The 25287-nt window shown below is 38.0% G+C and overlaps 1 protein-coding gene across 1 annotated transcript in view; it reads right to left on the bottom strand.

Moving 5' to 3' along the window:
* Window positions 1-3508: 3508 nt before the first annotated feature.
* LOC121389231 (NEDD8-activating enzyme E1 regulatory subunit-like) overlaps window positions 3509-25287 on the bottom strand; it is a 53940-nt gene continuing 32161 nt past the window's right edge. Inside the window, exons 15-19 of the mRNA XM_041520831.1 lie at window positions 23463-23502; window positions 21933-22019; window positions 20883-21022; window positions 17499-17569; window positions 3509-8219 (exon numbers count right to left, since the gene is read on the bottom strand). Of these exons, the coding sequence (XP_041376765.1) occupies window positions 8060-8219; window positions 17499-17569; window positions 20883-21022; window positions 21933-22019; window positions 23463-23502 (498 nt within the window). The 3' untranslated portion in view covers window positions 3509-8059. The remainder of the gene's footprint in view (window positions 8220-17498; window positions 17570-20882; window positions 21023-21932; window positions 22020-23462; window positions 23503-25287) is intronic.

The following is a 25287-nucleotide window of genomic DNA, read 5'->3' as shown; positions in this document are numbered from 1 at the left end:
CTGCAGGCCGACGATGGGGCGGGGGTAGTCTGACGGTGTGGGGTGGGTTTACATTCAACCACAGAACACAACTTCATGTCTTCAGACGAGTTAATGCCTCCATGTACCAAAATGACGTCATCAACAACCACATCGTTCCCTTCTTTGCTGCCCACCCACATGTGCGCTTTCTGCAGCAAGACAATGCCAGGCCTCACATGGCCAGGGCAACACAGGCATTGCTGGCTCAGCACAACATCCCAACGTTGCCGTGTCCGGCCTTATCACCAGACATGGCACCTATCGAACATGTCTGGGATGAAATTGGACGTCGCCTGCAGGCTCGCGGACATCCTCAGAATCTCCAGGCGTTGGAGGCAGCATTGGTGCACGAATGGAACACACTCCCTCAGGCATTCTTCAAACGGCTTGTGAACTCAATGAGATGCTGTACTGCCTATTTGAATGCCCTGGGTGGTCACACACGATACTGACATTGACAATGCTACAGGTCGTCTTTTTCACATTTTTTAACATGGACACCCACCCTGCTTTATGAAATGAAACAATATCCAAAAATTAATTCAATCCAAAATTTCCAACACCAATGTGTGCAGAATTGGAGTGGCTCCAAAATAACTGTTGAAATCCGCATTTAGTGTTGTATTTTTTATATTTATATCCAATTTAATGAGAACCTGCCTTTCTTTTGCGTTTTAGTATAATATAGTTTAGTTTATTTAAGATAAAACAGTGAAATACAGAAGTTACTTTTTCAGCCATCTTTGTTTGTTCATGTAAAATAATGGTTTATTTATCGAATGGATGGGAGAAGCAAGCCTTGGCAAGCCTCATCCCGAGTCGAAATTTCCACTACCGAAGGTGTACTTTTTTTTTTATCCCACATGACCGCATATGATGGCGTCTATTATTCTTCCATCCCTAGCCATGCAAGACAGGCATATTCCATGACGTCAGCCCATGCGGAATAAATCTTTCTCCCATCCCTAGCCATGCAAGGCAGACGTATTCCATGACGTCAGCCCATGCTGAATAAATCGGTTTTGCATGGCCATGTGACTTCTGTTGTTTGAGCTGATATTAACATTGGGTGACATCATGTAAACGGCAAAATAATGCAAGAAATGTTTTTTATATTTCATAAAAACAAGGAAACCTGCTGACATAATGAAATTATACTATCATTTTTTATTGTAAGATAAAAAAAAGTAGGTTTTTCACGTTTTTCCAAAATGCTTGTTTTTCATCTACTGGATGGGAGAAAATTAATCCTCCATTATGTATCCATGTGGGACAGGGCTATTCCACCCTCGGTTACATAATATGATGTCAGGGACTCAGCCCTGTCCCACATGGATACATATGAAGGATTCTTTTAGTCTAGCACCCCGATTTCTACATACACATGTACATTTGTATACATGTACGGTATGTACGCTTGATGTCATAACTCATGTTTATGACGATTGACATCATAATTCAAGTTTTTCAGAATTCTGTTGAATTAGGTATTCCCCAAGTTGCCATTTCACATTGAATCATTGTTTTAAAAATATTTAAACAAATTAATATTTTTAATTTTATATTTATAGTTAAGTTGTTACATATTTGTATGTCGTATGATTAAATGAGTTGTATGTGAAATGTTTATGAATCGTTCTACAATAAAGAAACCTTAACTTACAAAATTAATGTTTTGTTACTGTAATTAAATGGGCAAGAAAAAGAATCGATCACCGTTGTGAAGTGTAGATAAGGAAATTCCAACCCTCGGGACCAAATTTTTGTCCCTTTGGTAGGAATTGCCTTATCTGCACCTCACAACAGTAATATATATAAGATTGGCAGTATTAACTACCCTATTAACCTTAAATTTTAACCCAGTCTAATGTTACTTTGTACATCACATTTCGGAAGGCAGCAAATCCAATCAGTGGCATGTCCAGGAAGGCTAACGATCACTGACAATTTGACTGGTACCATCATCTTCTATCATATCACATTCATTTAATGTTAGGTGCAAAAACCAGTGTAGTGAACAACCGCGATCATTCACCCTCCTGAACATGCCTCAGGACAAGTATTACATGCAGGGCTCAAGCTAGGTCTAAATTTTAGGGAGAAGTGACTTCTCCCTCCAGACCTTGAGAGGGAGAAGTTTTTAACCAGAGGGAAACTTGAATTTATTTCTATTTTTTACAGTAATAAACAACAAAAAAGCAATGTACCACGTTAAACATTTATGTTTAAAATCGACATTAATATCATATGCATTTAGTATTATGAAAACAACTTATATTTTAAAGTACAGTGCAATAGTACCACATTTCTAAACGCTGTCTTAATACATTAAATAATGCACACACAAAAAAAAAAAAAAAAAAAATATATATACATGTATATAGATGTTTATGCATGTCGCCATCTCCAAATTCCTGGTCAGTCACCAGTGAACGCATGTTGCCAAGCATGTAGCCTCTGTTTTGACAAGGCGACTTTGATATCGCTCCAGACACACAGTCAGGGCGAAGTCGGCGAGATCAAGGTAAAGTTTGGGCTCACTTCGCCTGGTCGCGTGAGACCTGTACATGCAGTATGAGATGCATGGGCGTATGGGGACTCTTTGATTTAGAGGGGCTGGAGGGGTTGATTTGCCCGAAATTTTACCCAGATAAAAACTGCCCGAATTTTTCCCACTGTTTTCCCACTGTTTTGCCCGAATTTGGGGGGGCAATTGCCCCCCCCCCCCCCCCCCCCCCCCCGGGTCGTACGCCCATGATGAGATGAATAGGAAAGCTGCAGTAATTCAGTTTTAATAAGGAAGTACTTGACAGAGCCACTTTCAATACTTGCTATTAATATCTCGGAACATGAGAACCCAAGAATTCATCCTCAGGTATATAGGATAAAGCTATCGCATGAAAAAAATAGCCATGAAAGATATTTCTATCTTTCATATGCCAATATGGGGAGTATTACGTCGTTGGTAATACTGTAGATCCTGAAATTAACACATCCCTAACTTAATGCGAGTGATGGTGGGCAGACTAAAATGTGACATGAAATTAATGCAAGTGGCTTCCCTTTGAATGATTACTTTTGTAACAACACATCTGTGTACTTTTCGGTTAAATCAGAGTTAAAGGTCTCTTCAATGAGATCAACTCACTAACCTACATTGCATATATGTACACATCAATTAATCTGTTTAGTCCCTAGTGTTTTTGGTGAGATCAACTCAAAGTATATGTTTTCAGCAATCATTTACACAATGTGTACCCCACAAATAACCCCACCTCCCCCATTACCTCAGATGTTTTAATACCAATGCTAATATGGAAAGAAACGAATCAATGTTTTACAACACCCTAACACAAAAAGAAATTTTGGCTACTGGATTGCAAACATATGTAGGTATTTGAAAATTATTAACATTAATATCGATGATGGATGATTTGTAGCACATGATGGCATTAGAATGTAAATAAAAACTACATAAACTATTTCATCATTTGTGGCAATCTTTTATATGGCATAAGAATGCAAATAAAAACTACATCAATAATGTATTTCATTATCTGACAACCATTTATGATTTTGAGTGATGACAATCTTTAATTGTATTTATGGTTCTGGAAGTTTGTAACCAACAAGTATTCTGCAATGACAAACACAAAGCAAAAATATACACAAACTACTGAACCTATAAAAGGTAATGCTAGGCTGATATTACCAACTACCAGCACAAAGTTGGCCAACTTTCTGCTCTCACGACTTCTACGACTGTCAATTTCTAGTCTGAGTGTCCTTACAAGATTTCGTCATATACGAAATCTACAACCAGTTAGTTGTTAATCTGAGTGCATGCATTATAAGTCGGAAGTTTCGGAAATTACAACGCAACCCGTCAAATTGGCCAACGTTTTGCTGGCAGTTGGTAGTCTGACCCTAGCATAAGATACACTTCCAGAATAAAAGAAACACAAGGATAGAAGAAAAGATTATGGGCAAAATTTACAAAGCCAGTTTATGTCTCACACGCATGTAACTACATAATTTTACAATGCTTAAATACCTATGTCTAAGAAAAACGGGCTTCGTAAATTTGGCCCAATTTGCCGAGATGCAAGATCCTTCAAACACGATTGTGTACCTATTAAACAAGCTGCCACTTCAGCAATGGAAAGGAAAGGAATGTTTTTGTTAACAAGGCCTCAGAATATTTTTAAAGTTTTAAATTGTTTTTTGTTCCAACACCACCACCATAGCACAATAAATTTAATCACCTGCTATTGGATGTCAAATATTTAGTAATTGTAATGCATAGGTATTCCTCAGGAGAAATCGGTTACACTTTTCCATTAGTAGCTAGGAATACTTTAATATGCATTCCCCCCCCCCCCCCCCCCCCCCCCCGAGGACAACAGATACAACAGCCTTTGATATACCAGTCATGAAGTGTTGGTTGAGATGGGAAAAAACATAATGGGCTCAATTTACAAAGCCTGTTTATGTCTTATGCGTGTAATTACGTACACTTACAATGCTTAAACACCTGCATTTAAGAAAAACAGGTTTCATAAATTTGTCCCAATGCTTCCACTGAGGAGTTTTGATCCTATGACCGTAAGCACCTCATGCAAGAGCTGTACTGACAAGGCTATGTCCAAAACCAAGCATATTTTAAAGGCCATTCCTACAAAAAACAAATTGTGTGTACATCATGTAACAAGTTTGTTTTTGTTTAACGACACCACTAGAGTACATTGATTTATTAATCATAGGCTATTGGATGTCAAACATTTAGTAATTTCGACATTAAGTCTTAGAGAGGACACTTGCTACATTTTTCCATAAGTAGCAAAGATCTTTTATATGCATGCTCCCACAGAAAGGATAGCACATACTTAGATATACCAGTTGTGGTGCACTGGCCCAGCGATGAAGATTGTTACAATGGATGTATTTTAGTCCGTTCATATGATAAAATATTAACAATGGCGTATCTATGGAAAATATTGCCTGTGGCAAGCACTGAAATTATGCCCCTATCCAAACATCTGACACACATCTTTTAGATAACGTATGACTTTAATAGAAACTGCTCAGTAGCACCCCACTTCAAGTGGTGTCCAGGGCACGTGCCATACCTGCCATACTCTAGATATGCCACTGATTATTAATTAAATTTTTAATATGTAACATATTTGTAAAGACCCGTGTAATAAATTAATATGCTTTTACGAAGTGCTATGGAGTAATATGCATCACCAAACAACATTTAATACTGCATGATTTCACATTCAATACAAAATTTAAGTCAATGCAAAAAAAAGAAAAAACCCAAGAAACCTAAAATATTATTTAATAAAAATAAAACTTTATTGTTGTTCAAAGGTAATAACGATAGCCATAATGGTGCAGTTGGTTAGATTCATGGTTGCACAGCATTGCAATAAGTTCATAATAGCTCTAATGTATTAACTACATTGTGTTACTGCATCCTACTAAACACTGTATACAACACATATTTACTTTGATCATGGTACAACCAGTAGATTTTTATCATCCTTCTGGATAAAATGTTAACAACATATTTACTTTGATCATGGTACAACCAGTAGATTTTTATCATCCTTCTGGATAAAATATTAACAACACAATTACTTTGTCATGGTACAACCAATATTTTGCTATCTTTCTCAGGAAAATGTTTCATTTAACGATGCACTCAAAATGTGTTGAGTACATTGTTAAATAAAACATTTCCTTCCTTCCTTTCTCAGTGAAATATTACAAAAATAATTACTGTGGTTTATGATGATACAATTAATAAATTTTGTCATCATTTTACATAAAATTATTAAAAAGCAAACTGGTTCTGTCTTTAGTAATTATGAAAATTAGTCACAGGAGAGTTAACCAATGTAAATAATGTTCTGTTTGTGTACAATATTCAAGAATGTTACACATGAATTCAAATTCTATACTCAACAAAAGTAATTATGGGCCAGTGGATATTTTAGGAATTTTGTCTTTAAATGTGATAAAAAAGAAACGATAAGAGACATATTCTTTTGTTGTGAGGTGTCAATGATGTGGCATGTTCTGCAAGTTAATCTACTTTTTTTTTTTCTTTCATCAAAGTTTAGTAGGCTACATGTCAGTTATATTTTCTGATTTTCCAAACAAAACAACATCCAAACAAAATTATCTTATAATGACAGTAAAAGTTGCTTTCAAACATTGTATAATATAGAATTTATGTAATTAATTAATTAATTAATTAATTAATTAATTAATTAATTAATTAATTAATTGATTTATTAATTTATTATTATTATTAATATTTAAAAAAAAACAATTTGAAGTCTAGAGCTATCCCTCAGGTTATTTTATTTATTGAACACAAATTTGTAATCAGTCACGGTCATGTTGACTGCCTGTCCTTTAATTTCACCCTGGTTGGGGACAGGTCTTTCTGTAATGGAGATTCTATGAATAATAATAATAAAATAAAAAGTTGTTGAGAATATAATAATATGATTCATCTTTCTAGGCATTTAAAAAATAAAACTAGAACAAACGGAAATAACTCCTGATATGTAATCAGTACAAAGCGTACCAAAATACAGATTACGGTCTCCATACTGACAAACTATCTACCAGTCACTGTAATCCATTCCTACATATTGTCATAATGTGTATTTGAAGTTTTACATATCATTTGAACATATATTTGAAAGAAAGGAATATTTTGTTTAACAACACTTCAGCACATTTTAAACTGTGGCTATTTGGTGTCTAACGTTTGGTTATTTCAACACTTCGTTGAGAAGGACAAAGAGATGGGAAACCCGATGATGCCACACAGGCTACTCCTACCAAAACCACAGCAAGAGATCTTTTACATGCACTTTCCCACATATAGAAAAGCACATACCATGTTCTATGATGTATCAGTCATGCTTCAATGATTTGGACAGAAAAAAACCCCAAAGTCATTGAAAGCAATAAATTTTGCGACAAAAGCACTTCAGGCAACCACTTTACCGTATTAGTGGGAGATCGCTATGTGATGCCAAAAATTTCACATGGTGTTCTCAACAATGGGTGTGTAAGAAAGGTGTTTAATCTAGGAGGTTGTGCAGTGGTTTTATTACGTTTCAAAGCAAAGGCTGCTTACTCGACACCAGCCTCAATGGCACAGTGGTTAAGCCATCGGACTACAGGCCGGTAGGTACAGGGTTCACAGCCCGGTACCGACTCCAACTCAGTGTGAGTTCTTAAGAGCTTAATGGGTAGGTGTAAGGTCACTACACCCTCTTCTAACTAACTACTAATCAACTAACAACTAACCCACTGTCCTGGACAGACAGCCCAGATAGCTGAGGTGTGTGCCCAGGACAGCATGCTTGAACCTTAACACAGAAATAGGTTGAAATAAAATGCTTACTCAAATTAGGTGGTTATGTTTAAACACCATCCTAAACAGTGTAATTAAAATGTAGCTATGCAAGCGTTACAATAGTTAGTGAAATCAGCTGGTTATCCACATCCTGTTACATATCTGATTATTAGTTTTCTGAATATTTTAGCTAAATTCTAAATTCATAAAATCAATTCATTATTCAACACATTTTATATTTAGTGAAGAATAAAATAAACCAGAAAAATGCACAGGGCTTGTAGTTCATGTTGACAAACTGACACTTTTAATCTTGTATGATCCATGAGTGGTTGAAACACTGCCGTTCCAACTGGTTTTTACCAGTTAACATCGCCATGGGCCAGAAGATCGTTTTATTTACCAACCCGTCAGACCAGCAATTATTTTGTGTTAATACTTTTATCATGTCTGGTCCCACAGCTTTTCTCTCGTTCCAGCAGAATTTGTAGCAGGAATTTCAGCAATTTCGACCTCTGCATGACATATATGTATGACCTTCTTTCTTTCGTGACCTGTATAGCAGCATCTCCTCACAAAGGATCGATTTACACTCCATCAGCACACCGGATACAAAAATAAATAACAATAGCATAAATCTTTTTAAAATCATCATAAACAAACTGTTGAAGAAGTCTGTTTCATGGCATTGTAAATAAACGTGTTGTTGAAAGGAAGAAACTGTCCGGTTATAATTTTGATTACTTCTTGTGCTACCACTCCACCCATGAAGGCCGACACTGTGTGCAGTTCCGACGCGCCGTATCGACACCTACAAGGACAAACAAAATGATAAATAAATATACTTTAAAACATAAAATAAGTGACTGTTTAAAGCATGAATGAGAAATAAGTTATTGGGTGACAAAATAAGTAAGTGTATGAAAACACTTATCAATGAAGAAATGACATCATCAGGCCCTGTGCTTATAAACCTTTTAGAGTCTAGACTCAAGACTAATAGAGTCCGAGACTAATAGAGTCCGAGACTAATAGAGTCCAAGACTAATAAAGTCCGAGTCTGAGACTAATAGAGTCCGAGACTAATAGAGTCCGAGACTAATAGAGTCCAAGACTAATAGAGTCCGAGTCTGAGACTAATAGAGTCCAAGACTAATAAAGTCCGAGACTAATAGAGTCCGAGACTAATAGAGTCCGAGACTAATAAGAGTCCAAGACAAATAGAGTCTGAGACTAATAGAGTCTGAGACTAAGACTAATAGAGCCTGAGACTAATAGAGTCCAAGACTAATAAGAGTCCGAGACTAATAGAGTCCAAGACTAATAGAGTCTGAGACTAAGACTAATAGAGTCTGAGACTAATAGTCCAAGACTAATAGAGTCCGAGACTAATAGAGTCCAATACTAACAGAGTCCGAGTCCGAGACTAATAGTCTGAGACTAATAGAGTCCGAGACTAATAGAGTCCGAGTTCGAGACTAATAGAGTCTGAGACTAATAGAGTCTGAGACTAATAGAGTCCAAGACTAATAGAGTCCGAGTCTGAGACTAATAGAGTCTGAGACTAATAGAGTCCAAGACTAATAAGAGTCAGAGACTAATAGAGTCCGATACTAACAGAGTCCGAGTCCGAGACTAATAGAGTCTGAGACTAATAGAGTCCGAGTTCGAGACTAATAGAGTCTGAGACTAATAGAGTCCGAGACTAATAGAGTACGAGACTAATAGAGTCAAAGACTAATAGAGTACGAGACTAATAGAGTCTGAGACTAATAGAGTCTGAGACTAATAGAGTCCGAGACTAATAGAGTCCGAGACTAATAGAGTCCGAGTTCGAGACTAATAGAGTCTGAGACTAATAGAGTCCAAGACTAATAGAGTACGAGACTAATAGAGTCAAAGACTAATAGAGTACGAGACTAATAGAGTCAAAGACTAATAGAGTCTGAGACTAATAGAGTCTGAGACTAATAGAGTCAAAGACTAATAGAGTCTGAGACTAATAGAGTCAAAGACTAATAGAGTCTGAGACTAATAGAGTCCAAGACTAATAGAGTCTGAGACTACCATATTTTCCGGCTTATTACACGCACTGGTGTATAAACCGCACCCCTTGTTTTAAGACCAAGTTCTGACCTTTGTTCGTACATAAAACACATCTTTAAATAAGCCGCAGTTAAAATAAAGCCACAATCTTAATTACAGTTATTTATTGTTTCTATTTAATAATAATAAAGAGATCCATTCTTCCTTAAATTCAAACAATAAATAATTATTGATTATGTTGCTTTCAGTTTCATTTCACCTAATGGGAAAGTTTTGTAAACAAAACACCGTTGACAAACCCCGCAATTTTTATGAAAATATGAACAAGAACTTGATAATGCTAATTTCATAATCTTGCATTAGTTGCAAAGAAAAAAACAACAACATGATAATATTTTATTTGTCCCAGTATGATTACAAAGTGTGAACCCCCCAAAAAGAGGCACAAGTGAAAATTACTAGTAGATCTACTTACTCGATTGCAAAACACGTGTTTCTCTGTAATCTAACGAGCGTGCCGTGTGCAAAAATTACATATTCAAACGAGGTCGGGTCAAGCTGGAGTGGCAGTGAACCGAAACAAAGCACAGTCCTATCGATCGTTTACAGTTTCGACATTATTTTATAACTTTTAAACGACGGCCTTTAATATATATATATATATATATATATATATATATTTGACGAGAATAATATATGTATAATTACATGTAATATAACGAAATAAATTACAATAACGTTATGCTCTGTATAAATTAGCGGGCTAATTAGATTGGAAATGTTGACATTTAATACAAACATTACAGGTACTCCGATTATGTGATTTTAATTGGCAAGCTTCGTACTAAACTTAAATTTTGATATATACTACTCAAAAGAATTTAAGGGTCAAAAATTTATAACCAAATAAGTTTCAGAGTGTATTAGATTGATGATGTAAACTACACAATTTTTTTTATTTATTGCTCCATATTTACAAAAAAACACAAATAAACGTCACTGTATACAAGAAAGTCACATGACATGCTGTCAAAGTTGAAGGTTGTCAAACATGGATTTTATACATTAGAACATTCGTTTAATAGTGTATGAATCCACCCCTGGCGCGAATACACTCGACACATCGTTGCCTCATGCTGTTGATCAGACGTCTGAAGAACTCTTGGGGAATGGCCTGCCACTCTGCCATAAGAAGTTGACCCAGATCATGAAGGTTGGCCGGAGGGGCATGGTTATCCCGAACTCTCCTGCCTAATTCGTCCCAGGCCTCCTCTATTGGGGCCAAGTCAGGCGAATATGCTGGCCAATCCATCCTGGCGATACCTTGTTGTCTGAGAAAGTCCGTTACCACCCTGGCGCGGTGGGGTCTGGCATTGTCATCCTGCAGAACTGCCCCGCCGCCAATCTGCTGAAGGCCTGGGAGAACCAACGGCCGGATAATCTCATTCAGATAGCGGATTCCATTCAGATTGCCATCCACCACATAGAGGGAGGTCCTGTGGTGGATAGAGATGCTGCCCCACACCATGATGCTGTCACCACCGAACCGGTGACGTTGTCTAACGTTAACGTCAGCGAAGCGCTCCCCAGGACGTCTGTAGACACGAACCCGACCGTCGTTGAACTGGAGACTAAACCTGGACTCATCAGTGAACATCACTCGACCCCACTGAACACGTTGCCACCGCAGATGAAGCATGCACCAGTGACGTCTGGCCGTTCTGTGACGTGGTAGGAGTGGTGGTCGAACAGCCTGGTGACGGCAACGTAGATTATTGGCTCTCAGACGATTGCATATGGTTTGATCAGACACTCGAGTTCCAGTCGCAGTCCGCAGATTGTCACGTAATTGGCATGCAGTGGTTGTGCGTTGACGTAGAGCCATATTGGTGATGTAGCGGTCCTCTCTATTTGAAGTGCTTCGGGGTCTTCCCTAACGTGAACGATTTCGAACAGAATTCGTTGCTTGGTACCGTTGCCACAGTCGGCCAATGACACTCTGACTGACACCAAGTCTCAGAGCAACATTTCTTTGCGTATTGCCATCCTGAAGCCAAGCAATAGCCTTTCCTCGATCTTCGATAGTCAGTTGAAGTCGTACCATTGTCGAATTTGGAGGGTGCACCGTACACGAACGCAAGCTCCAATTATACGGAAATTCAGCATTGGGAACATGGAATACACGTGCAAAGCGTGCAAATGAAGCGCTTTGTGAAAAAGCGAGTTATGGGCACTTAGCAGACCTTTCGCTTTCGCCCTAATTTACGTGCAAATGTAAGCATCTTTTCGCCATTAGAACTAGTCGACAGTGTCAATGACAGTGGATTTTAATTCATTTATGGGTTGCTTAGACCCACTTTTGTCAAAATGGAACAATACCATGCATGACATTATGGTCTAGCTAATATAATTGACATTCAGAAAATAATGTCGAAAATATTGTCTGACCCTTAAATTCTTTTGAGTAGTATATTAATTAAAAACATTACAAACAGGTTAGAAACAGTGGCGTTAAAGATATTAAGAAACTGTTTTGATGTCCTTGTTAAAGTCCGGCTTTTGCAATTGGCCATAAATGGCCATGACATTGTAATTGTATCATGTGACATTGTTCAGGCTGCCACTGGCTTTTTATCTGCAATATCGAACATGCAAGTTGGGTGTGTTTACTACAAAGTAAAACAACACTACTTTGTATAATATGAGGAAAGTTACTTCATTTTAGAACATCTGACAAACACATCTGATGCACTACTAACAATAAATGTTACAGAAATCAAACTAAGAAATTCACGGACGAGTCCATTTTTGAAACTGTAAGTATAACAATACACAAGTGATGTATTGTTTCTAGCCTGACTAGACTATTAATAAAGAGCCATTCCATTGTAATACTTCAGTCCTAGTCATTTGGTATGCTATATTATTATTATTATTATGAGAATGAAAAAAAAAGTTCTGGTTTATATGCACAGCGGTTACCGTAAAATTCATAAATAAAGTGCACCGTTTTATAAACCGCACCTTGCAATTCACAGTAAATGCCAAGACTAAAAGACTATTATAGAGTCTGAGACTAATAGAGTCCAAGACTAATAGAGTCCGAGTCCGAGACTAATAGAGTCTGAGAGTAATAGAGTCTGAGACTAATAGAGTCTGAGAGTAATAGAGTCCGACACTAATAGAGTCCGACACTAATAGAGTCCGAGAGTAATAGAGTCTGAGACTAATAGAGTCTGAGAGTAATAGAATCTGAGACTAATAGAGTCTGAGAGTAATAGAGTCCGAGAGTAATAGAGTCCGAGAGTAATAGAGTCCGAGAGTAATAGAGTCTGAGAGTAATAGAGTCTGAGACTAATAGAGTCCGAGAGTAATAGGGTCCGAGACTAATAGAGTCCGAGAGTAACAGAGTCTGAGAGTAACAGAGTCTGAGAGTAATAGAGTCCGAGACTAATAGAGTCCGAGACTAACAGAGTAATAGAGTACGAGTCTAATAGAGTACGAGAGTAATAGAGTCCGAGAGTAATAGATTCCGAGACTAATAGTCTAGACTCAAGACTAATAGAGTCCGAGAGTAATAGAGTCCGAGACTAATAGAGTCCGAGAGTAATAGAGTCCGAGAGTAATAGAGTCCGAGACGAATAGAGTCTGAGTCCAAGACTAATAGAGTCCGACAATAACAGAGTCCAAGACTAATAGAGTCTGAGACTAATAAAGTCTAGACTCAAGACTAATAGATTAGAGTCTGAGACTAATAGAGTCCAAGACTAATAGAGTCTAAGACTAATAGAGTCCAAGACTAATAGTGTCCAAGACTAATAGAGTCTAGACTCAAGACTAATAGAGTCCAAGAATAATAGAGTCTGAGACTAATAGAGTCCAAGATTAATAAGAGTCCAAGACTAAAGACTAATAGAGTTTGAGTCTAATAGAGTCCGAGACTAATAGAGTCCAAGACTAATAGTCTAAACTCAAGACTAATAGAGTCTGAGACTAATAGAGTCCGAGACTAATAGAGTCCAAGACTAATAGAGTCTAGATTCAAGACTAATAGAGTCTGAGACTAATAGAGTCCAAGACTAATAGAGTCTGAGACTAATAGAGTCTAGACTCAAGACTAATAGAGTCCGAGACTAATAGAGTCCAAGACTAATAGAGTCTGAGACTAATAGACTCCAAGACTAATAGAGTCTGAGACTAATGGAGTCCAAGACTAATAGTCCAAGACTAACAGAGTCCAAGACTAATAGAGTCTAGACACAAGACTAATAGAGTCCAAGACTAATAGAGTCTGAAACTAATAAAGTCTAGACTCAAGACTAATAGAGTCTGAGACTAATAGAGTCCAAGACTAATAGAGTCTAGCTCAAGACTAATAGAGTCTGAGAATAATAGAGTCCAAGACTAATAGAGTCCAAGACTAATAGAGTCCGAGACTAATAGAGTCAAATACTAATAGAGTCTGAGACTTATAGAGTCCAAGACTAATAGAGTCAAAGATTAATAAGAGTCAAAGACTAAAGACTAATAGAGTCTGAGTCTAATAGAGTCCGAGACTAATAGAGTCCAAGACTAATAGTCTAGACTCAAGACTAATAGAGTCCGAGACTAATAGAGTCCGACACTAATAGAGTCTAGACTCAAGACTAATAGAGTCTGAAAATAATAGTCCAAGACTAATAGAGTCTGAGACTAATACAGTCCAAGACTAATAGAGTCCGAGACTAATAGAGTCAAAGACTAACAGAGTCTGAGACTAATAGAGTCCAAGACTAATAGAGTCCGAGACTAATAGAGTCAAAGACTAATAGAGTCCAAGACTAATACAGTCCAAGACTAATAGAGTTCAAGATTAATAAGAGTCCAAGACTAAAGACTAATAGAGTCTGAGTCTAATAGAGTCCGAGACTAATAGAGTCCAAGACTAATAGTCTAGACTCAAGACTAATAGAGTCTGAGACTAATAGAGTCCGAGACTAATGGAGTCCAAGACTAATAGAGTCTAGATACAAGATTAATAGAGTCTGAGACTAATAGAGTCCAAGACTAATAGAGTCATAGACTAATAGAGTCTAGACTCAAGACTAATAGAGTCCGAGACTAATAGAGTCCAAGACTAATAGAGTCATAGACTAATAGAGTCTAGACTCAAGACTAATAGAGTCCGAGACTAATAGAGTCCAAGACTAATAGAGTCCGAGACTAATAGAGTCTAGACTCAAGACTAATAGAGTCCAAGACTAATAGTGTCTGAGACTAATGGAGTCCAAGACTAATAGAGTCCAAGACTAACAGAGTCCAAGACTAATAGAGTCTAGACTCAAGACTAATAGAGTCTGAGACTAATAGAGTCTAGACTCAAGACTAATAGAAAGAAAGAAAGGAATGTTTTATTAATTAGAGATGCACATCAAAATTTTAAAGACCCACTATTTAATTTTTGGATGTAAATTTCTAAATTATCCCCTTAATTTTGTTGTCCCGGAGACAGGCCCTGGGACAGACATGCTCGAAACTCTAGTGGTATATGAGCATGTTAAAATTATTCGCACTCGCACTGTAAGGATGCTCATTTGTCCAATTTATGAAGGTCTATACAGGACGTCATGACAGCACAGGGGTGGGAATTGGTGAACTGTAAAAAAGAGGAAATCTAGAGGGGTCCCGGAAATTCTTGAAATCCTAGGTTATCTATGCCATCTGACACATTTTGGAGGAAAGGATGATTAAAATGCTAGGAAACGCAATGTTCCATGAGAGGAAAACAGCTGATCCGGAGATAATTCCCACCCCTGCAGCACCAATGGTAATTGCCATAGCCGAGATATTTGGCTAACATATACTGAACAAAATAAGAAACTTCCGCTAACTTTGCTTGAACATAACTTGATGAAAACAAACTGGGGGAATAATTGTTATATATGCGTTTAAAGAGTGTTCCATGATGCACCGTTTGGTGCAAAAATCATGGCCATAGGTTAACAGAAACTGGGAGAAATTCTGACCAAGTATGGTAGTGGTTAAAAAAAAACCCCACCCACTTAATAACGGGTATGACCACCTCTTGAATTGACCACTGCAGTGCATCGCAGGCGCATAGAATTGACTAAAGTGTTGATTTCTGCCTGTGGAATATTGTTCCATTCCTGAATGAGCACTTGATGAAGTTCGTTGACGTTAGTGGGTGGGTTGGGATGACGCCTCAATCGTCTGTCCAGACTATCCCAGACATGCTCGATGGGGTTGAGATCAGGACTTTTAGCGTGCCAGTCATCAATGAAATCAATGTTATTTGTCCTAAGAAAATGTAGTGTCTCTAGCTGTATGAGAGGTGGCATTATCATGCTGAAAAATCGAGATGTTGGCGTTGTTATAGAACAGAGGAATGACATGATGAGCGAGAATGTCATCGCGGTAACGTTGAGCATTTAAATTGCCATCAATGATGTCTAGTGGTGAACGATAACCATGGGCAATGGCTGCCCAGACCATGACAGAACCCCCACCCCGAAACAACAGTCAGCATAGCATTCATTTCTCCTACGGTAGATGCGTACCCTGCCATCACCACGTTGTAAAGAAAATCTGGATTCATCCGAAAAAAGAACGGTATTCCAGCGTCGCCGTATCCAACAAGTGTGTACGCGTGCCCAATTAAGACAATTTAGACGATGACGTTGCGTTAAAAAACGCATCCGACGTAAGGACGTCGTGCATGTAAACCGTTCTCCCGCAGACGATTACGAACAGTTTGCCCACTGATTCGGTTATTATGAAGCCCAGGTGTGTTAGCAGCAGTAGCAGTGGCAGTTTGGAATCGATTGCGCAAATGCGTGTTCATGATATAGCGGTCTTGACCACGCGTTGTAACACGCGGACGTCCACGACGTGGCAAGTCGTTGGTGCTTCCTGTCGTTGCCTTGCAACGTCTTCTGTCGACATGCCAGCATCAAGCATGCCAATCGCCCGTTCGCGTAAATTATAGGGTATTCTTGGCATACTAAAAATGCTACAATGTAAAAAACTTTAATTTTGTTACAAATTTTGAAGCGTTTTCGTTCACATGACAACACTGTCAGTAAGACAAGTAAAACAAATTGACCGAATACTACACGACACATGTCGAACCATGCATGCACGTGCAAATTGAATTTCACGTTGTCGACGATTAACAGTGCAAAAATAATCGATAAAATTCATGAATCCTGATAATACAGCTCAAGGCTAATACTACCTATTTAATTTCATTACACAATGAATTCTTTAACACAACATATACTATATGTACAAATTGGAAGTTTCTTTTTTGGTTCAGTATATATGAATTGCCATAGGTCAGCATTACCAATAGCATTTTGTTTTTTTGCCACTTGATAAAAATGATTGTTCTCAGTTGAGGGAATAATTTTTGCTTTCTAAGTTATATTTAAAAATGTTGCAAAACTTACTACTTTAAAAATTGATGTAACCAGGCTCACAATTACCATTGTTCGAAATAAGCACTTGTCCATTTGTCCTGACAAGAGAAAATCTGCTCGGACAAACAAAATATAGCTTGGTGGTTACCCAGTGGACATGTACAAATGCAGGGCTAGTTCTGGGTGAGCAAAATATTTTAACAAATTGTTTATTAAATTTCAAAAATTGCAGAAATCAACAGTTTATTTTTTTTTTAAATGTCAATTATTACATAAAATTATTTCGGCAAATTGAAATAAAATTCGCCAACTGCTTTCAAATCTCGAATGCCAGAGCTAGCCCTGAAATGTTCAATGAAGTTTTATTTTCAGCAAGGAAAAACATTGTCCTTATACTTGAATAAAACAAACCATTTATTTAAACAAATAAAAATATGGTTGGAGAAGTAAATTTTTAGGTGTACATGTCCGGTGGATTAGTAAAAAAATATTCTGCTTATTTCTATCACTGATTACCATAGGTGAGCATTTTGTTTGTGGCAAAAACTTTCCAAAATTGAGTAGGCAACAAATTCATAGGTTCTAGCACCGCCTGTATCGTGTTTTAGAAATATATCTGAACTTACATTTCGTGTATATAGTCATCCTTAACGGTTGGTGTTAAGCCCCAGTCATGTAGTACTCGTCCTACGCATGTCTGAAAACAAAAACACAAAACACAATAAGATGAAAGAAAAGAAAGAAATGTTTTATTTAATGACGCACTCAACACATTTTATTTACGGTTATATGGCATCAGACATATGGTTAAGGACCACACAGAGTTTGAGAGGAAACCCGCTGTCGCCACTTCATGGGCTACTCTTTCCGATTAGCAGCAAGGGATCTTTTATCTGCACTTCCCACAGGCAGGATAGCACAAACCATGGCCTTTGTTGAACCAATTATGGATCACTGGTCAGTGCAAGTGGTTTACACCTACCCATTGAGCCTTGCAGACTCAGACTCAGAGTTTGGAGTCAGTATCTGGATTAAAAATCCCATGCCTCGACTGGGATCCGAACCCAGTACCTACCAGCCTGTTGACCGATGGCCTAACCACGATGCCACCAAGGCCGGTCAATAAGATGAAAGAAAATAAAAAATAATAAACATTATACAGACATTCGTAGAATAAAGTTGGCTTGGTCTATCCAATGTGGAATTTTTGAAGTAGGCAATTTTCTTTTTAAATTTTAATAAAAGAAGAATTTTGAAACATGGATTTGGGTTAGAGGTAAAAAAGAAAGAAAAAAAAAGAAAGAAAGAAAGAAAGAAGGAAATAATAAAGAAGAAAAAGAAAGAAAAAAAAGACAAATGGAAGGAATATTGGTTTAACGACACCTCAGTACATTTTGAATTAATAGTTATTTGGTGTCTAACATGTGGTACTTTGACACCTGGTCAAGAAAGAGAGAAAATCTATTATTATTATACTACTCAAAAGAATTTAAGGGTCAGACGATATTTTCGACATTATTTTCTGAATGTCAATTATATTAGCTACACCATAATGTCACGCATGGTATTGTTCCATTTTGACGAAAGTGGGTCTAAGCAACCCATAAATGAATTAAAATCCACTGTCATTGACACTGTCGACTAGTTCTAATGGCGAAAACATGCTTACATTTGCACATAAATCAGGGCGAAAGCGAAAGGTCTGCTAAGTGCCCATAACTTGCTTTTTCACAAAGCGCTTCATTTGTACGCTTTGCACGTGTATTCCATGTTCCCAATGCTGAATTTCCGTATAATTGGAGCTTGCGTTCGTGTACGGTGCACACTCCAAATTCGACAATGGTACGACTTCAACTGACTATCGAAGATCGAGAAAGGGCTATTGCTTGGCTTCAGGATGGCAATACGCAAAGAAATGTTGCTCTGAGACTTGGTGTTAGTCAGAGTGTCGTTGGCCGACTGTGGCAACGGTACCAAGCAACGAATTCTGTTCGAAATCGTCCACGTTCGGGAAGACCCCGAAGCACTACAAATAGAGAGGACTGCTACATCACCAATATGGCTCTACGTCAACGCACAACCACTGCACGCCAATTACGTGACAATCTGCGGACTGCGACTGGAACTCGAGTGTCTGAGCAATCGTCTGAGAGCCAATAATCTATGCTGCCGTCGCCAGGCTGTTCGACCACCACTCCTACCACGTCACAGAATGGCCAGACGTCACTGGTGCACGCTTCATCTGCGGTGGCAACATGTTCAGTGGGGTCGAGTGATGTTCACTGATGAGTCCAGGTTTAGTCTCCAGTTCAACGACGGTCGGGTTCGTGTTTACAGACGTCCTGGGGAGCGCTTCGCTGACGTTAACGTTAGACAACGTCACCGGTTCGGTGGTGGTAGCGTCATGGTGTGGGGCGGCATCTCTATCCACCACAGGACCCCCCTCTATGTGGTGGATGGCAATCTGAATGGAATCTGCTATCTGAATGAGATTATCCGGCCGTTGGTTCTCCCAGGCCTTCAGCAGATTGGCGGCGGGGCAGTTCTGCAGGATGACAATGCCAGACCCCACCGCGCCAGGGTGGTAACGGACTTTCTCAGACAACAAGGTATCGCCAGGATGGATTGGCCAGCATATTCGCCTGACTTGGCCCCAATAGAGAACGCCTGGGACGAATTAGGCAGGAGAGTTCGGGATAACCATGCCCCTCCGGCCAACCTTCATGATCTGGGTCAACTTCTTATGGCAGAGTGGCAGGCCATTCCCCAAGAGTTCTTCAGATGTCTGATCAACAGCATGAGGCAACGATGTGTCGAGTGTATTCGCGCCAGGGGTGGATTCACACACTATTAAACGAATGTTTTAATGTGTAAAATCCATGTTTGACAACCTTCAACTTTGACAGCATGTCATGTGACTTTTTTGTATACAGTGACGTTTATTTGTGGGTTTTTGTAAATATAGAACAATAAATTAAATTTTTGGTGTAGTTTACATCATCAATCTAATACACTCTGAAACTTATTTGGTTATAAATTTTTGACCCTTAAATTCTTTTGAGTAGTATACATAGGCTACTCCTAAGAAAATAGTAAGGGATCTTTTGAAATTTATATGCACTTCCATACACATACGACTGAAGCCTTTGATATATTAGTCGTGGACACTGGCTGAGAAGGGGAAAAACCCTCGAACCCATTGAAGATGATTGATCCTGCAATCCATTACACCTCAAACAAGTGCTCTAACACTGAGCTACATCCTGTTAGTGAGAGAGAAGTTAGTGAGCTTACTTTGTAATACGCACAAACTATCGATTGGCAGGCCAAGATGCAGATAGATAGTACAGCACTCATCCAAGGTGCAATGGGTCAAAGGTTCAATCTCCCTTAGTGGAAGGGGCGGGGCGGGACGTAGCTCAGTGGTATAGCGCTCACTCGAGGTGCAATCGATCTAGGATCGATCCCCGTTGGTGGGCCCATTGGGCTATTTCTCGTTCCAGCCAGTGCATCCAGCCATGTGTTATCCTGTCTGTGGGATGGTGCATATAAAAGATCCCTTGCTGCTAATCGAAAAGAGTAGCCCATGAAGTGGCGGCAGCGGGATTCCTCTCTCAATATCTGTGTGGTCCTTAACCATATGTCTGACGTCATATAACCGTAAATAAAATGTGTTGAGCGTGTCGTTAAACAAAAACATTTCCTTCCTTCCCTTAGTGAAACCAGTTTTTTAACCAGTGCCCCACTAAAGGTCGGGACTTCTAGAATACAATAACCTGATGTCCATGGCTAGGGTTTTCACTGTTGGGCTAGTAAATAGTTACTCTCACAATGTCTGATAGCTAGTAAGGGGAGGGGGGAGGAGGTAGGAAGAAAAAAACCCAAACAAAACCAACGAACGGTTAACATCCTAGCCACAATTTGATAATTTTTCTTTGAAGCCAGTATGGGGATACGAACCCAGTACCTACCAATCAGTGAACACAGATGCCAGTGCCAGTTCATCATACCTTTAAGCGAGCCACATCGGCTTCCACCTGGTCATTGTACCAGCCTGGGTAACGGTTGAACTCCTCGTAGAACTTGTCCACCGCTCGCAGCATCACATAGAACACCACGTCATCACCCTCCTCATCTTCAAGATGCATTCCTAAATCCAAAATAGAAAATTAGGTTCACAAAATCCAGATGTTATTGAACAAATCTACCATTGATTCTTAAAAATAATGTAGTTTGACTGAAGCTTTAAGTAATTCACAGAACTGAATGCGCCCAACAAAACCCCCACAGAACGTTTAAAACTGAACTTTGTCTTTCTGGTGGCATGACTATTCTTAAAAAGCCTGCTACTCAGAAACCATAACTCTAACTCTGTATCTAACCTTGATTGATTCTAACCCTGGAGGTAAGCCATATTACAATTGCATGTACATAAACACAAGAAATAACAAATGTGCAACAAGCATTCTCAGAGTACTGCAAAAGCAATACATGTCCCCTATTAGTATTGGGCACAATCAATTTTTATATCTCCTAAGTTCAACGGCCATAACTCTGTGAAAAATGAGTATGTCGTATGCAGTGTCACCAATTCTGCCATTTTGCACATAGCACTGAATGAAAATAATTTAAAAAAAACCCAGCCACAAATAGCTTTGGTAGAGGACTATGGTGATTTAATTTTTAATTTTTTTAAATACCTGGGAATTTTGAGGTGTAAACAGTGGTGACAGCTAATTTGATAATAAATCTGACCATGTAACTAGCAACGAAAATAATAAAATATTGAAGTACGAATCATGGTTTGTTGAAACAAAAATTATGGTTAGCAAACCACAGTGCTTGGGAATAATGGCTGTAAATAATTACTAGAAATCTGGGTCGAAACGTAAAACCACTGTAAGCTATGACGTCACTATGGCATGTGCTGTACTGATGTCATAGCCTACGATGGATTTACGTTTCATAGCGCTAATATAGCTTCAGGCCATTAACTTGTTTACAGATGTCCTAACCAGATTTTACAGATTGTTAACAATATCTTCATGATAAACACTCACCAATTTCCTGTACATTGGCCGTTTCATTGTTGTACTCTTCCTGTAAACTTCTACATCGAACCACCCGCAAAAATGCAGCATTACGACCTAAAAGACACACAACATCGGACCAAAACACTGATGTGACTATAAGACCACAAATCAACTGCACTTAATAATGCAGGGATTTATCAAGGATTTTTCTCTAAGGTCCCATTGTCAGATGGGATTACAAAAATGTGCACGATTTAATCATACTTGGGATATGTTTTCAGGCCACTGAATGATGTAGTTCACCACTGTTAAATTAATTTATTAAAAAATGAGTAAAGTTTGTTTTATTTAACGACGCCACTAGAGCACATTGATTTTTTATCTTATCGGCTATTGGACGTCAAGCATATGGTCATTCTGACACTGTTTTTAGAGAAAACCCGCTGTCGCCACATAGGCCACTCTTTTACAGGCAGCAAGGGATCTTTTATTTGCGCTTCCCACAGGCAGGATAGCACAAACCATGGCCTTTGTTGAACCAGTTATGGATCACTGGTTGGTGCAAGTGGTTTACACCTACCCACTGAGCCTTGCAGAGCATTCACTCAGGGTTTGGAGTCGGTATCTGGATTAAAAATCCCATGCCTCGACTGGGATCCGAACCCAGTACCTACCAGCCTGTAGACCGATGGCCTAACCATGACGCCACCAAGGCCGGTTTAATTTATTAGAACAGACATAATTAAATGTACATATTGGGAATGTTTAGTACAGAAATTGGGATTTTTCAGTGCCACTTTCTTTTAGGAAGAAGTTTGTTTTATTTAACAACACCACTAGAGCACATTAATTTATTAATCAACGGCTATTAGATGTCAAACATCTGGTAATTTTTACATAGTCTTAGAGAGGAAACCCGCTATATATTTCCATTAGTAGCAAGAGATCTTTTATATGCACCATTCTACAGAGTGAATAGCACATACCACGGCTTTTGATATACCAGTTGTGGTGTCTTTTGGGAAGGGGCTTATGTTTGGACACACAGAATGTCTGGATAAATGCCTGTTGGTGTCCTGAACTTTCAAGCATAAAGCCACCAGTCCCTATGTCATTACTTAGTATAGCAGCTTAATAGTCCAGTTCAGAAAATAGATCTTTATTAAAATATATATAAAATAAGCCTTTTAATATCTTTCTTTTATGATTACCAGTATAGTAGGCTGACCTATGTACATGTAGTATATAAATGGCACATTGGTTTGAAGTTATTTTTTATTTTTATTACTAAAACTGTGCATGTGGCAAGCTGCCATTTACATAACAAAATGAAGCCATGCTCTGGTTAAGGGTAGATAACTCCAATTTTTTGTGATCAACCTTTAAAAAAAAACCTTTTGTATTTTTTTTTTGAATGGTAGTCATACTAAACCACCAATCAAATTACTTAAATCTCTATTAACATTTACATATACTATCATAGTTTAGATGGTCAATGTACTAGTATTGACACTGACAAATTTAATTAGGTAGGTATAGTACATGAACAATACTTACAATACATCTTAATGTCGCCATCTGTAATGGTTTCTGTCACCTGGAAGTAGAGTTAAATACTAATTTATAAAACAACAACATGTAATACTATATAGTCTTTGTTTATTGTCCAGTGAACTACTAATTAAACTACGATTAGGAAGGTTGTCAGGATAGGCTGTTGTGTTTGGCTGTGTGATCAACGTCACTGTCTGTCAAATCACATGAGAATCAGTGCAGCAAGGATGAATCCCATCATTATACAATTTTAAAGAATAAACAGATTTTACAGAATAAAGTAAGTTGGAGAATGCACTTGAATGTGTGGATTCAAGAATTTTTTTTAGCTTAATAGTTACTAAAGATTGTTTTCTTTAACGACACCACTAGAGCGCACTGATTTATTATTAATCATTGGCTATTGGATGTCATATTTTTCCATTAGTAGCAAGGGATCTTTTATATGCACCATCCCACAGACTGGATAGGACATACCACGACCTTTGATATACCATTGGTGGTGCATTGGCTGGAACAAGAAATAACCCAATCGGCTCACCAATGGGGATTGATCCCAAATTGACTGCGCATCAGGCAAGCGCTTTACCACTGAGCTATGTCCCGCCCCTTACTAGTTGCTAAGTCATGAGTGTATCCCAGTGTTCGAGATTAAATTTTTTGGCCAGTATCCCAGTTGGATACTAACATTTCAAAATCTGGTATCCCACCTGAGAATTTAGTATTATATGGTATCCCGGTGGGATACTGGGTTCTTGAAGTCTGGTATCCAAAATTAAATTCTGGTATCCCTTGGATATCGGGATACCGTTAATCTCGAACACTGTATCCTATGATATTTGTGTATATATATAAATTTGTTGTCACACATATATGTTGTAATTACAACCAGATTTTATGAGTGTAGTATATGTATTTAATAACTATGTAAATGTAAGATCAAATAAAAATGAAAATGAAAAAAGGTCATAAATAATTTTTTCACAAACCCACACTTCCTTGTACATTCCCCACTATTAAACTGTCAATTGTTACATCAGACTACTTGCTTGATTCTACCATTACATTAGGTGGCCACTTAACACAGGTTTGATTACATTAGTAATCAGATGTGATTTTCAATAGATTCATTATGAAATATGAATGTGTCAACTTATTGCATATTAACTAACCATATTACTAGTTACAAATATACACTTGGAAACCAAAAGCCTTGATTGGTTGAAAAGTAAATATACTAAACAACCAATCAAAGTAAAGCTTTAAAACAAGGCATCAAACACTGATTGGATAAGAAGCATATACAATGCAAACCATAATCAAAGTAAACTCCTTAAAACTATGCATAATGTCTTGGAGGTTTTGCATAACCAATTAAATTACGATTGATCTTTAATTAGAGATAAAAATATTATTTTAAGTCAATAATTTTTATTACCACAGCAACCACCATTATACATGTACATGCTATTAGCAGTGTCAGTAAAAACAATAAATACCAGTAGTTAGGTTTTACCATTTAAATAATAGGGGTGTCAGGATACATTGATGCATCGATGTATCATGCACTGCTGCTGACGATACGATACACGATACCCTTATTTTTGTATCGATTCATATTTTGACCATGTATCAATTCCTATATTAATTATGTATTCATTTACCAACACCAGTTTGTATTGGTATGCAGTGTTTCTGCCAGAACAAAAATTTTGGGTATGGTGTTATGAAATTGAATATTTACAATGTGTTAAATGCAACTGCATTCGACAGGGATCTCCCCCAGAAAGAAAATGGGTTAAGCTTATGGTTAGAGTTAAGAAAATCA

This window comes from Gigantopelta aegis, chromosome 14, assembly GCF_016097555.1.
Source record: "Gigantopelta aegis isolate Gae_Host chromosome 14, Gae_host_genome, whole genome shotgun sequence".
In the NCBI taxonomy this organism is placed as follows: Eukaryota; Metazoa; Mollusca; class Gastropoda; order Neomphalida; family Peltospiridae; genus Gigantopelta; species Gigantopelta aegis.
Note: the sequence above shows the minus strand (reverse complement) of the source record. Positions and strands in the feature narration are given on the sequence as shown.